Consider the following 15,772-nt stretch of genomic DNA (forward strand, 5'->3'; position numbering starts at 1 on the left):
TTGTCAGTGATCCAAATCAGTGGTTTTCCACTATTTATATCTATACATTAACTAAATAATCCAACACTTTAGCAGCTTTGTTGTGCATTCTCCTGCAAAGATAGGAATATTTAAGACAGAGGTGGACAACTTCTATCACAGCGGGGGCCACAAAAATGTGTTAGATTGATCGAAGGGCCACATTATCAACATTGATGTTAGCATTTAGAATAATGACCAATCTAAGCATCCATTTTGTGTGTTCTTCTGTCATGTTTGTAGTTGTCTTGCTTGTTATGATTGAATTTGTGCATTTATGTTGTCCTTTTGTGTATTATTCCTGTAAAATTGTGTACTTAAGTTGTCATTTCGTGTTTTTTTGAGTAATTTTTGTGTATTTCTGTTGTTGTTTTGCTTGTTTTAGTAAACAAGTTTTTTTTTTGTGTTTTTCATGTCATTTTGTTGTCATTTTCTTAATTTTGTCAAATTTTTTGAGTCATTTTGTGCATTTTTGTTGTCGTTTTGTGCTATTTGGAGTAATTTTGTGTATTACTGTTCTCAGTTTGTTCATTTTTGTAGTAGTTTTTTGTGTTTTTGGAGTATTTTTTATGTTATTCTTGTTTTCTGCAATGTTATAATTCTTTGTATTTTCAAATGTATTCTTACTTTTGTTTTGTGTATTTTTTTTCATTTTGTATGTTTACTTTGGGAGCCCCATTAAATTAGACTGACGGCCGCATGTGGCCCCTGGACCACCAGTTGCCCACGTCTGATCTAAGACTTCCTTTGAATATTAAAGCCAATGACAGCAATCTGCTGGACCAAGTGCGTCAAATAAAAGTTTTTCTTTTAATCACGTTGTCAAAGACTTTTTTTTTAATCTATTTGATTGATGTGGAAGTACGTTTCTAAAGCAAATCACTAAATAAAACCTTAAAGGTACCTCTACTAGTTATGTATAAATAACATACATAATCTTCGATAGAGCTTGCAAATAAAATTAATTACAGGTGCTTTTTAAGTCAATTGTGTCGATCAGAAAATTATTTTCACGTTTGTGACCAATAAAAAGTCTGAGCTTTATGTTAACACCTAAGAAATCATGTGCTTCTATTAACCAGAACTGATAAAGCTATCAGTATTTAGATTATTTGTTTAATAGAAAAATGATCTAAAGATTTTTTTTTTTTTTTAAAAGCGCTACATTTTAAAGACATCAGAGATAGAAAAAAATATTGTAATTTTGGCCAATCACATTTCCAACTTCAAACAATGCAAACCATGTGTCTATATTACTGTTTTTGGGTTATTGTTTATAGCAATTTAATGTTTCCTTTGTTATTTTTCAAGATTCTTTCATTAAAAAAGCCCCCATTTGAAAAATTTAAGTTTGATTTGTTTATTTTTTGTTTGTTAGGAATAACCTGAAAAGCCATGAACTGCAAAATGTTCAGATAAAACAATTTAAACATTTGTTGGGGAAAAACCTCCATGAGTCGCTCTAGTATGAAACCTGTATCACACACACACACACACACACACACACACACACACACCACACACACACACACACACACACACACACCACACACACACACACACACACACACACACACACACACACACACACACACACACACACACACACACACACACACACACCACACACACACACACACACACACACACACACAGGCGAAGGCCGCAGAGTGGACGCAGAACCGGCCGCGCTACAAAAAGGTCCAGAAGTTTTCATCGGTTTCTTGAAAGTACCACTGGGTGTTGTCGCCACGGCAACAACAGTTTCATCTCCATGGCAACGGTCACTCGTTACCGATTGGCACGGCGAGCTCCGGCGAGTTGGCGGGAAGCTGAACAGTGTGGCCTCTCCAAAGAGGACAAATCAAGTGTAAACGCAGGAAAAAATGACGATCGTTTGGCACAAAAATATGGATTTGGCTGAAGTTTGTCCCACGCCACACGTGAGTGGATCAGGCTTTTATTTTGACAGGTTCTTCTTTATGTGCTCTACTTCCATCTGTGAGGAAAAAGGCAAACACACAGCTCGCTGATTCCTTTCACCACGCAATAAAACACGATCGATTAGTTAGCAGCGATTCTCAACTGGTGGGTCGGGAGCCAAAAGTGGGCCGCAGACAGCTGGTCAAATATAAATAAATACTTAATGTCTCTCATGTTGGACTTGTCTTTTATTTTGAAAGAAACATTTCTTTCAACAGGTATGCTGTAAAATACATGTTGCATAGGAAAAAATATTGATTTATTTTATTTTTAACAGGTATTTTTGAAAAACAAAACCTGTTTGATTGAATTAAAAAAAAAAAATGTGGGTCACGATTTAATAGACGTGGTAAAATGTGGGTCCCAGGATGAGACCAGTTGAGAACCCCTGAGTTAGAGCATTAACTTTAACAGGAAAACAATCATTTCAACTAAAATAAACTTGTGGAAGAACCAGTGCAGAAATGAATTAGCCTCTTGCTAACAACTAACTCTAGTGTTATTGTGAATCTTTTTACAGTGTTCACGCCCCCTTAAAGCTGTGGTCACCAACAACGGGCCATAAAGAAAATATATTTTCAAAAACTATTTAAAATAAGAGACTTGTCTGCTTTGTCACTGAATATTTATAGATTAGAATACTACACCAGTGCTACTCATTAGTTTGCGTCATCTAAACTAAAATAAGGCAGTTTTAACCATAACCATTAACCAAACCGAGTTGGGGTCAATTACAATTAGGTCTTCAATTATCCATGTTCAATTACAACTCAATTATAAATACTTTGAACAGCGTTTTTTACAATTATGATAAAAATGACTTATTTTCCCCCTGAAAGTAAATTTCTAGTACATTCTCAATTACAATAAATCACAATTACTGAGCCTTTAATAAATAAACCCCTAAAACATAACCTTACTCTTGTGTTAGCTTTCTGTTAGCATCTCGGTTTTGACCCACATCTTAAATCAGCTGTAAAATACACAAAAACAATATATATAATTTGAATTTCCATTTCTTGGTTAACTTGTTAGGCTTCCATATCCATCAAATAATTGGTATTAATATTTTTGGTGTGGGCGTCTGAGCCTTTCTTCTGTCAGTATATCCTTCGATTATTATTATAATTTTTTTTTAAATGCTAAAATGATCCTCAAGAGAACTGAAAAATTAACTTAATATGGAACATTTTAATAACCGTTCACTACATATGCCTATGCGTAAGCTGTATAACTATAACATGGTTCCTAAGTTTTTTGTTTATTTACATTGTAAATGACAGTTTTTATAGATTTTTCATGCTAATTACAAAGTCAATTATTTGAACTCAATTACAAATACAACAGCAACATATTTTTTTCAATTACAATTACAATTATATGTTTGTCAGAATTGTAATGAATGATCAATTATGTGATTACAATTATAATTGACCCCAACCTTGGTTCAAAACATAGAAATGTTTCACATCTGTCTTATTTTGGAAGTCACGTCTTTTCCCCAATCGTCACCTCTGCTACTTCCTGTTTGGTATCTCACCTGTAAACTAAGTCGAATCTTCTTCTCCTCGTCCAGCGCGTTGACCAACTGCTTCATTTCCTGCCTAAGAACATTAATCTGTTACACGCTGCTCTACACAGTCCAGTCACATGGTTCTGCTGTGAGGCTCACCGGTGCTGGCTCTTCAGCAGATCTACGGAGGCCCTCAGGTCTCTCAGCTGGTTCCTGAGTTCCTCCAGCGTGGGCGGGGTCAGCGGTGAGTGCCGGAGCTCAGGGGAGGGGCTTAGAGCCGAGGAGGAAGACGGGGAGGCGGGGCGGAGGCTGGAGTTGGGTGGGGTCAGGATGGAGGGCTTGGCGGGCAGTGGTACTTTACCGTCATGTGCCTGAGACAAAAAAAACACCAGTGAGCTGCAGCGTTTACAGGAGTAAAAAAAATAGAATACTACACTTATTATATTGCTTATTTGGTGCATTATTTAACCATTTTCTAAGAATAAAACATGTATAGCTGTTATATGTATGTTAAACCATATGACAGTTTACAAATGTAATGAATAAAAAAAAAAAAAAAAAACATAAATTGTTCCAAAATGTTACATTGTTTAACCGTCATGCATTTTGATGTTCAATAAAAGTTTGCTATACAAATAAAAATATATAGGTATTTTTGGTCATTTTAGGGTGTTTTTTTTTAGTCCAAAGGGAATTATTTAACTCAACTTAACTTTGTGTTAAAAGAAACCACATTAACAGTGTTAAAATATGTAAAATGTGTGTTAAATACCTGCAACCATTCTTGTGTTTTTTTGAAAGTGTTAGAAATAACACAATATAGTTTAATTATATTTTGAAAGTGCTTCAAGATGACTATTGTTGTAATTTGCACTCACATATAAATGAAGGTAAATTGAATTTTATTAACCATGTCAGATTTGCATTGTATTCAGATATTTTGTGCAGAAAAAAGGACAAAAATGTTTAAAAAAAAAAAAAAATAACACTAATATGCATCTATTTTCAGATTGAAAATCTAATTAATCAGGACAGATGCAGAACATCTTAATTTAAAAAATTGATTTAATTGAAAAATGTCTTGCACTAATGTGAGGTGGCTCCCTCTAGTGGATAAAACAGACAACACAGGAGTCGTACTGTGATGGTTGGGACTCCTTTCCTCTGTGAAACCTCCACAGGTCTCAGTGGGACAGATTCATGTGCACTTTTCCCTCGACTCTTGTCTTTCCTGTCCTCCACTGTCGGTGCCTCCAGGTCCAAACTGCTCAGAGAAGACTGAGGGAAGAAGGAATGTCAATGTCTGAGTTCAGACGGAAGAACAGGAAGTGCTCCTGATCAGACTCACGGGAGGAATGACCTGTGAGCGAGGTCGGCGGTCAGTGACTCTAGGCCGCGATGCCGTGGGATGACTCAGCTTTTCTGTGGACGAGACGACGGCGTCCAAGTCCACGTCTGCGTGACACACACACACACACGTTCTCTTAAAATCAACTGTTTATTTAAAATAACATGATTTAGAGAATATAAATTTAATCCAATGTGAATACAGATTAGTCACAACATTGGGAAGAAACTGTGTTTTTTATTTTAAAAAAAGAACGGAGATGAAGTGAGATTGAAAGGTGGTGAAACTCATTTTTTAAAGCTTTGACATGAAAAAGTTATGCTAAATGTTGCTTTGAGTTATATTTTTATGCGACTTGCAATTGTAGCTCTTTTTCTTTTATTTTCATCGTTTCCAACTCTAAATATTTTTTATAATGTATATATGAATGTGTACCCATATTTGTAGGTGTGTGTATGTATGCGTGTATAAGTGTGTATGTAAATGCATGTATATGGAGCCCCAGATATGACATGGAATTATTAATTTGTGGCAACGAATTAGAATTTTTCTCCACTATGTCATGTCTGTGACTTAATTGTTTGTTTATTGTTTGCATTAAAAAAAGTAAAAAAAATATTATTTAGGCTAAATGTAAACTACACGTTTTTTTTTTACAGAATCCACAATCCAATACAAAATCCTGATCTCTTTTTGTCAGACTCACCAGTGTCATGTGGCCTGTCAGGGGCGGAGTCAAGCGTTGACGCTCCGCCCTCAGACTTGGGGCTTTCACTCCTGAGGTGAACCACATATCAGCGTTAAGGCCCCTGAATGTGCGTATTTTAATTTAACAAGTGTGCGTGTGTGTTTACTGACGCGAGTGTGGGCGGTCTCTCGGGACGCCGCGGAGGTAGGGAGGAGTGGGAGAAGCTTGACTTTGGAGGGAGAGGTTTCTTGGGGAGTATTGAGGGGAGAGAGGGCTTAGGGACGTCTCCGACCTTCAGCTCGTCACCTACACAAACACAGCGGACGTAAAAAACACAAACACAGCGGACGTAAAAAACACAAACACAGACACCAGCGACTTTTAAAGGATGAAAGGAAGAGACGAAGGGAAAACAAAAGGTAAAAATCAAAGGACGCAGAGACGGGCTGAAAAAGAAGCTGAGCTGGATGAAGAGAGGCGTTTATTTCCTCCTGATGGACAAACTGAAAGCTCTAAAGCAGTGATTCTCAACTGGTGGGTCGTTACTGGGTGGGTCGCGAACAGCTGGTCAAAAATAAATAATTAATGTGTCTCATGTTGAGTTGGACTAGTCTTTTATTTTGAAAGAAACTTTTCTTTTGACAGGCCTGTTGTGAAATGCTTGTTGCACAGGCAAATATATAGATTTATGTTTAAAAAAAGATTATATGGATTAATAAGAATAAATTTGGTTGGTTGAATTCTTAAAAAAAAAAAAAAGAAAGAAAAGTGGGTCGCGATTTAATGACGGTGACAAAATTGGGTCGCAGGGTGAGACCAGTTGAGAACCACTGCTCTAAAGTGTGTGGCGCACCCCCCCCCCCCCCCCCCCCCCCCGGTGAGGAATGGAGACAGGACAGGTGGGGTGCGACAAACAGGAGGAAATTCTCAATTTCATCTTCTTAAAAACCTTTTTTCATTGACAGTAATTATCATTAACACTAAACAAAATGCCTACACACAAAGAAAGTAATAATGACAAGCATAAAAATGAAAAAAAGCATTAAATTATTAGACTGCATTAGCTATGCGGTTGGGAATAAAAATGTAACGTGGAACTAAACAGCAAAAAAATGTATTTATGTAGGTATGTGAAGTAGAGCGGAACAATAAACAAACATGACTTAAAAAAAAAGAATAATTTCCTTTTCAGTTGAATTTAATTTAATTCAACTTTATTTATAAATAGCTCAATTTACAACAATAGTCAAACTGAACAACAAATCATACAGTATATACCAGTGCAGTCTTAGGGTTGTCCACAAACAGCAATTCAGTTAGATTTCAACTGGATGTTTTCCGTTTTATTTGTTAAAGGTATCATGTATAGGTCACAATTTAAATAAATAACATACTATTGTTTATATAAAAACAAAAATAAGAAATACTAAGGTTATTTAAAGCATTTCTGCTATACAATTACAATAAACTACAGCCAAAACCTGAATGGTGATGTAAATCACAATATAACTTGTAGCTATCTCAGTCACATCAAATTCACAAATTGATTCTCGCAAATAATTCCACAGAACTCCTGCAAAATACTCACTGCACTGCAACAGGAGTTTACATTTTATATCGCCCATCTTCTAGTCGCAAATGATGGAGTTTTAAAGTCAAGATCCTGGATGTACGAAAGGAATGTTTGTACTTTATTGCTTTATGTTTTGGATATTGTAAGTAGTTTATATCTAACATAACCAGTCTCTCACTAATGTGTGTGCGTGTCTCAGACTTCCTTTTCTTTAACCAAAGCAGTTCTCGTGCTCAGAGAAAGGAACAGAAACATGCTGCAGGAAGCCAAAGCAGTGTTTTTTTTAGTGTAAACATGGTAGCGGTCGATCGGTCACTGGGAGAAGAAGCAGAAAGCGTTCTCGGTGGACTGTTACCTCTGTCCTGGTCTCTCTGAGGAAGGTGATCGGGTCGCTCCGGAGGAACCTTGTTGAGACCATTCTTTTTCTCTAAAGGTCACATTTTGTACATGTTTCTGTTCTTTTTGTTTTCCTCCCACTAACCTTTTACTATTCTATCAAATATGAAGAAATGAGAAAAAAAAATACCTGCTACGTGTTTCGCTGACGGCGCACAAGGAGGAGGCGGCTTCTTTGGTCTCTGGAAACGAATGCAGAAACATTGTAAAACCAGGCTGAACGTAAATAAAAAGTGGTAGAAAATGAGCCAAAAACCGATGAGATCGCACCTCTTTTTCTACTTCCAGCAGTTTGACGAAGTTATCCGGGAAGACGCCTTGTCTTCCATTGATCTCTCCCACCCACCAGCCGGCGTCGGCACAGTCCTGGACCAGAGATTAGAAGATAGCCATGAGACCCTCCTGCTGCTCTAATCTAGAGGAACTGGAACTTTTATTTATTTGCTCCTTAAAACCTTATGTCTGGCCAATAAAAACCATCGAGCCACTGCTATTATAACTTTGTTTCACCTTACAGTGTATCGACCCTTTTCTCACTCATTCCAGATCCATTAAAAATTAATATGAAAAAAAACACACATTTGTAAAAAAAAAATGTAAATGCACAACCCAGATTTGACTGACACAACTGATCAGCTGTTATATTTGATCAGTTTCGTCCACACTCGGGTTAACTTTGCTTAAGATTTGCCGCATCAAGCACAGAAGTAAACCGAGCGCATGTAAAAGTGGGGATTTTTCAAAATAAAATACCCAAAATAAATTAAAACTATTATTTGTGGCCAGGCACCAGAAGGTCCAGTAACCCAATGGTTGGTGGTCTACTGGTTTAGTGCATGTTGTACCTTGGATTGTGTGACAATATATTTAAAATGAAGATATATTTAGAAACATAAAAGCCTGGTAGAACACCTCCAGGTTATCATATTTTAGATTATGCTAATCTAAGATATTTTTTGGTTTACTATTATTAAAGTATCTTTAGTTTTGTTTATGTTAAATTTACACAAGATTGAGCTTTAAAACATTATGTTTCATCATCAACAACAGACAAAAATCTGACCCAAAATAAATCTTTGGTTGGGAACTATAGAACAACTTTAGATGATGAAAAAACGACATTAAAGATTGGAGACAACTTGCAAAAAATGAATTTACTCTGAAAACAGACTACACAACTACATAATTTCATCTAAAGATGTGTGATAAAAAGGCACTTCTCTTTATTTATCTATAATTTCCATTATTTATTTTCATTGTTTTCTTATTTCTGTTCTGTTTTGTTTTAAAATAACAAATGTTTGTTAATTAATGCAATAAAGTATTTAAAAATTGTTTCATCATCTCAACATTAAATCATAGCTTAGCAACAATGAGCCTCCGGCAGGTCAGAGCTCATCCACAAAGAGGCTATTTCTTATGCCAAATTAAGCTAATGCTATGTTAAATCAAGGTATTTTATCTCTTTCTTTAGTCAAATTTTAACCATTAGTTTTAGCAACACTAGCGCTGATATTTAATAATTAAAAAAAACAAAACATCTGCGCATTCTTAGCCATCAGCGTGGACTCATTAGCCAAACAACCCTAATTTATGATTACATTTTAAAATTCCTTGATACAAAACTGTGGTTAACATATTTCCAGATGTACTTTACACAGAAGCTGAAGTGAATTATTACAATTATCCATTTGACTGAATGGAAAACATGCAGTACTGAAAACCTCCAGGACTGAATTTGGACCATTTTGTAACTATGGTGATAACAATAGAAGGAACAGCTGCATTTAACCTTTGTGATGATGTTGATGACGTCACCCTCTTTAATCGTCAGCTCGTCTTCATTTTGTCCTTCATATGGAAAGAGGACTTTGCACTGCTCCCGTCCTGAAACACCATCACGCACACACGCTAAAACACACACACGCTAATGAGCTCATGTTTAGATGTCACAGTGTAGACATTTGTACTAAAAACATTTGTCCATTTTGCAAAATAGTCTCAAAAAGAGATAAATTATGGTTAAAAAACAAAACAAAACACCAAATATAGCTTCTGCTGAATTCACCATTTTCCCATATAAATTAAATGTGCTTTCAGCCTCATTTATGATTAGCTTAACTCAACTAGCATGATAAGGCACAATGGAGTTGTACAAAGAAAGGAAACCTGTGCCAAAGGCAGGAAATGCTCTAGAGGTTAATTCAATACAATGAGCAAAGCGATTGTTGGGTTTCTCGCTAATCTCAGCCTGTTTTCCAGTCACTCCTCAACTTCTTGTTTTTTCACAGACGAGCCCCAACTTCTCACCTCTGGCTTTGCTGTCGGCTTCAGTCTTCATGCTGTCAGCTGCGTTGCTGGCGGCTTTATCCTCGTTGGACTGAGAAACACAACATGAACAAGTCTTCAATATTCACACATTAGAAAACCTTTAAAATTCAACACAAACATCTGTCGTTAATATTCCAGGTGGCGCTGTAATGACACGCGTCTATCATACACATGACACGACAGACGTGTAGTATTACGTTTAGTGTAAAGTAAGGCTGTGTTTGAAATCGCATACTAACGTTCTGCACACTCACTGAGTATTGTACTGTAAACTATATACTATTAGCAGTGTTTGGAATAACGGCATTTAAAATAACGACGTTAGGTAACAGCGTTTTGTTTTTCAGTAACGGGGTAATCTAACCAATTACTTTACGTCGTTTACGTTACTGAACGCTAAATGTGGTGCGTTACATGCATTGATTGAATAAACTGTTATCCAAAAGCACCCCTGGCTTCATACGCAGCTGTAGTGAGGTGGTGGGTTAAAAACAAGGTGAGCGATTATGATTGGCTAAGGCGGAGTCATGTTTCATGCTAGCCAATCAGAGCCCGTGTTTTTACACATGTGCCAGCACACGCGCCACACACACAACCACTACAGATCTGATGAAGCAGCAGAGATGGCGAGCGTGGAGCAATCTGATGAAAAGGTGGTATTTTTAAGGTGGCGATACAAACACTACGTCATATTAATTGTGGTCAAAGGCAAGAACGTGTATGTGAAGTGTTCATTATATCCAGGAGTGAAGACTGTAAGCAACTCTAATTTAATGAAGCACCTCACAACGACACACGCATCTAAAAAATCTGAATTCTTTGACATCAACTTTTTATTTACTTTTTAACAGTAACGCAAATATTTACTTTCCTTGGTAATTAGTTACTTTTATTATAGAGTAATTCAGTTACTAACAGTTACTTTTTGGAACAAGTAGCGAGTAACTATAACTTATTACTTTTTTAAAGTAACGTTCCCAACGCTGACTATTAGTATGATCAGTATGATAAATACTGAAAACGTGAGAAAGTGACCAAGTAGAACATCAACATGTGGTCCTTTTATCCAACACATTTCATGCCAACATTTTGGAGATTTGCCATTGTGCTACTGACTAAACTTCCAACTAACAAGAGCCCTATTTACAAAAGCCATAAAAATACTAATGAGACAAAAGTAAAGATGCTTTTGTTTTGAAAGGGGGATGTATGTTTGACTTTTAGCTTGAAGTCAGTCCCAGGACAATTTTACGTTCCGCTCCCAATGCACCATGGGACGGTTGAGTATGAGTTGTGTGCCCACCGTGCATACTTAAATATCCCAATATAGTATACATCCGGCTATTTCTTGTGTACTCAATCTTTTCATACTATCTAATGTGAACGCACTACATACTTATTTTGACATCAGACTTAGTATGAGTAGTACGTTAGTTTGACATTTTGAACACAGAGGCAGATAAAAATGTAACAAAAGGACAAATTGTTTAATTCGGTGTGAGTCACAGGCGGTGTTGCCAGGTTGGATGGTTTCGAGATTTAAAAAAAAACCTTTACGATGTGAAAAGTAATTGAAACTTCAATAGTTCTGCTATTCATTTCAAACACTGAACAACCAATCTGTAATTCAGCATTAGTATACATAAAAGTCCAGAAACCTGCACCAGGATAAAACTACACTACCTGGATGACTGCGGGGCCTCATAGAAAGGTGCTTATTTACAGACGTGTGTTTATTCAGTAGATTCAAGCTTTTGTCCAAATTTGAATATTCAATACGACTATTGGCGCCATTTTGAAATGCAAACTTAGGATCAGATTTAGCCCAAAGATGACCACGATGACGAAGGGCGAGCTTTTAAAGCAGTCATTGTGCTGCGGCTGCTGTGGATCCATGCTCTGTTTGTGGAAGCAGGGGTGGCTCTTCCCCAGGAAAACACACACACACAGCGGCAAAACACACTCACAGCAGCCGGTCTGTCCCAGTAACACACACACACACCACACTGTACCGCCTCACACTCTCCCTAATGAAACCCATGTGGAGCTGCAGGACATCACTGTAGCGCAGTTTGCACATTTGTGATCATGATCACATGGTAGTTAGTTCGTGTTTCAAAGCCACAACATTTGTCATGGTAATGCTATTAGCATGTGATGGGTTCTAGCTCATAAAAGTGACAAGCATTCTTCAATACAAAATGCTTTAAGCCAAAAATGCTAGCCCTTTGCTAGCTAATTTGATATCATCATGTGTTTAATTTCTATTGAGCATAAAAAAGGTTTTATAACGTGTATTGGTAGCATGAAGTTTCAATAGGACTACAGGATGAAAATCGCTAATGGTTTGTTATGCTAACCAAAGCTAATAGTGAAGTAACCTTTAGGTTGTTGATTGTCAACAGCAACATATTAAAATATTACAACTAGTATTTACCTGAAAAACCGTTCTGGGATATGAAAGGCAAAAAAAGAAAAATGTATTTGCCAATTTGTTATGCTAATCTGAGCTAATTTTTAGTTTACTGTAATTTAAGTATTTCTATTTTTTGTTCTTGTTAAATTTACACAAACTTGTGCTTTAAAATGTTATGTTTCATCATCTCAACATTAAATAATAGCTTAGCAACAATGAGCCACTGGAAGATCACAGCTCATCCACAAAGAGGCTATATTTCTTATGCTAAATTATGCTAATGCTAAGCTAAATCAAGCTTTTTGTTTTAGCAACACTAGCGTTAATATTAAACAATTTTTAGACGACATTTGTGCATTTTTCTGAGCCGTCAACGCAGGCTCTTCATTATCCAAACAACCTTTTTAAAGCCTAATTTCTTGTATTTTAAAATACCTTCATACAAAACTGTGGTTGTTTCGAAATGCATTGTACGCAGAAGCTAAGTTGAATTGTTACAGTTATCTATTTGTCATCTGTGCAACAATTAAAAAAAAAAAAATGGCATCTTGGAGTGTTAATCTGCGTGTGTTCATTCTGTAATTCAAATAATTTCATAGTAAAGTACAAGTTATTTCAGAGCAGTTAAAGAGTTATTATTGTGAACCACACATTAAAAACCATAGTGAGTCACTTCTCTTTCCAATCGCTTTGTGACTCAACCGGATGGAGACTCTGACCCGACACATCCTCTGGAGCCTCATTAGGGAACCGTGATTCTCGTCTGACCATAAAGCAACATAACAGCCTCTCTTACCCAGCGGGAGAGGCTGATAAACATCCTTTACACAGACACGTCAAAGAAACGCTTTAAACTTTCACACAAAGACGTCTGGGAGTCTTTAATAATCCTCACATAAGTTTCTACTTCTTCCTTTTACTGATAGAATTGATCAGATTTCATGTTTTGCCATCAGGTCTTGATCCCGGTACAACTTTCATTGTGCGATGTTTCCACACAAACTCAACTCAAACGTCAACAAGCTGCCCAATCTGGCAACACACCATAAATTACTATTTCAATGATAATGTCATCCTGTTAAGGGTGTAGTAGAGACTTTTACCACCAAGCTTATTTATAAATTGATGGGGCTGATTTCTACTGTCTGTTACCATGACAACCAAAAGAAGAATGAGTATTTTATCTCATGCTAACAGTAAAACTGCACTTTTTAGGTCACCTGCAGACAGTGAATGTTAGCACATGCCTCAGGACACGAGATGACAAATCACTGGACACGGCGCTACAGAAGCTCCTCTGTTTGGGTTGGCCTCCTTTCCTCATGGGCATCACTGCCTCTCCACCGCCAACACCCATGTCAACTAAACTAGGCCATTTTCCCCCTGCTTCGCGTGCACCAACTAAGGGAAAAGTGACCGTTGCACAGGTGCAGTGATGAGCAGCTTCCCCTCATGAAAAATTCACAAATGTTAAAGCAAAAGAATTAAAAAGCATCCTCGTAATTGCGTGTTTGATTTCTGCCGAAAGACAAAGACATTATTAACGACACAATGGGATGAAAAATCCAAAGCCGACCCTACCGTAGTTGGAGGGAGAACTGCTGCATCAGCGCAGACGGCAGGAGAAAAAGAACCTTTGAAAAGCGATGCGTGCTTCCCTCGTCTCCACTCACTGCCCTGCAGAGCTCTCACTTCAGCTTTAGTCGACAAATCCCCACAGGATGTGTGTGTGTGTGTGTGTGTGTGTGTGTGTGTGTGTGTGTGTGTGTGTGTGTGTGTGTGTGTACATGAAACCACGTCCTGTGCTGTGTGAGTCTGAGACGGAGGAAGAGGCGGAGGCAGGTCGGAAACTTCCTCCACGTGAAGCTGACAAACCATATTCAGCCAAAACATAATGACCACCTAACATTTACATAAAGGTGAACACACAAAGGCTGTTTGAAATGTCACACGCTGTACTATGCACTACAGACTCAATGGGTATATACTGTCTACTATATACTATTAGTATGGTTAAAAGGATTAGTATGATGACCGTTCCCACTGAAGTATACTTTTAAGTTTCCCAAGATGCATTTTGATGGAAGCATTATGGTGAAAATTGTATGATTAAGAAATGGAAGCGGGATTAAATAAGTCTTTTTTTCCTTCCCATTTCTTTTCCAGCAAACATATTACTTTTATTAGTGTACTTGGATTAATTTGAACATCTGATTGTTTCCCTCTGTTGGAGTTTCCTTGTACACAAAAAACAAAAAGAACAAACTTTTCTTGTCCCTGCTCAAAAAAAAAAAAAAAAACAATTAAAGGAAACGAAAATGAAATGAACCTACAACGACAAAAACTGAGGCTAAAAATCACCAATGATAACATTCTAAGTGAGAAAGTGACCAAGCAGAATATCAACATGTGCTCATTTGATCCATAAAACTCATGGCAACACATTTCATGGTGACTTTTCAGAGATTTTTGAAGACCCTCCATTGTGCTACTGACAAAACTTCCAGTTGATTTCAAAACAAGAGCCCTATTTACAAAAGCGTTAAAAAACTAATGGAAGACAAGAGATGTTTTTGTTTTGAAAAGAGGATGTTTGATTTTTATACGGTTCACACACTTTTTTTCACAATGATTTTTCAAAATTTTCCAAAATATTTCACCTAATTTCCATGACTCAGTTCTGAAGCGCTAAGATCTTTTTTTTGCGTATGCATTTCCTGGTTTTTAGCGTACGCCAGCTGAAGTGATCTTACCTACGCACAGTTTTACAAATGAGGCGGAGACTGAATTTGTGTAAATTTGTGAGATCTCGTGATTCCCGCTTAATTATTCCGCCGGTATGCAGCACTTTCACTTTGAGATAACGCTTAACATTTATGGGGTTTAACATCATTTTAACATTAAAATAAAATTGGCTCCATTTATAAAACTTTTCCATTAAAAAACTCCCATGACTTTTCAGGACTAGAAAATTCTTTTTTCAAATTCCATAACTTTTCCAGGAATTTCATGACAGCGGAGACCCTGTTTTTTAGCTTGAAGCTGGTCCCAGGATGGTTTTACCTTCTGCTTGCAATGCATCATGGGGTGGTTGAGTATGACTAGTGTGCCCACCATGCGCACTTAATACTTTCTAATGTGAACACACTACAGTAAATACTCATTTTGACGTCAGACTTAGTATGAGTAGTACGTTAATATGAGATTTTGAACACAGCCATAGTGTTAAGTATTTCATCACACCTCACTTCATTGCTCTGCTGTACGGGTGTCTGATCACATGCCTGATATTAATACACGTCATGGGCTCACCTTGTCGACCTCCGAGTCCACGTCCATGGAGCGCGGCCTCAGCCTGATGGGCTGATCTTTAAAGATGTTCCCAAAACCAAACCCACGGACCTGAAGAGAAAAGCTGAAGGTTCAGTGTTCGACATTGCAGATGATAATCTGAAAATGATCTAAAAGTAGGAGTTTTAACACAACCAATAGCTGCTTTAAAGGAA

At 37.2% G+C, this 15,772-nt stretch overlaps 1 protein-coding gene across 4 annotated transcripts in view; it reads right to left on the bottom strand.

Moving 5' to 3' along the window:
- Positions 1–599: 599 nt before the first annotated feature.
- Positions 600–15,772, bottom strand: part of sh3kbp1 (SH3-domain kinase binding protein 1) — a 39,737-nt gene continuing 24,564 nt past the window's right edge. The window contains exons 7-19 of one of the 4 annotated variants that reach the window (XM_028434775.1): positions 15,579–15,668; positions 9,830–9,899; positions 9,312–9,406; positions 7,790–7,885; positions 7,650–7,701; positions 7,479–7,550; positions 5,721–5,856; positions 5,569–5,639; positions 4,863–4,969; positions 4,655–4,792; positions 3,674–3,885; positions 3,542–3,605; positions 600–2,017 (exon numbers count right to left, since the gene is read on the bottom strand). In XM_028434775.1, the coding sequence (XP_028290576.1) occupies positions 1,979–2,017; positions 3,542–3,605; positions 3,674–3,885; positions 4,655–4,792; positions 4,863–4,969; positions 5,569–5,639; positions 5,721–5,856; positions 7,479–7,550; positions 7,650–7,701; positions 7,790–7,885; positions 9,312–9,406; positions 9,830–9,899; positions 15,579–15,668 (1,242 nt within the window). In that variant the 3' untranslated portion in view covers positions 600–1,978. Of the gene's footprint in view, positions 2,018–3,541; positions 3,606–3,673; positions 3,886–4,654; positions 4,793–4,862; positions 4,970–5,568; positions 5,640–5,720; positions 5,857–7,478; positions 7,551–7,649; positions 7,702–7,789; positions 7,886–9,311; positions 9,431–9,829; positions 9,900–15,578; positions 15,669–15,772 lie in introns of all 4 variants that reach the window. The other 3 variants (XM_028434774.1, XM_028434773.1, XM_028434776.1) reach the window with 3 other exon arrangements.

The sequence above is a fragment of the Gouania willdenowi genome, chromosome 20, assembly GCF_900634775.1.
Source record: "Gouania willdenowi chromosome 20, fGouWil2.1, whole genome shotgun sequence".
Lineage (NCBI taxonomy): Eukaryota > Metazoa > Chordata > Actinopteri > Blenniiformes > Gobiesocidae > Gouania > Gouania willdenowi.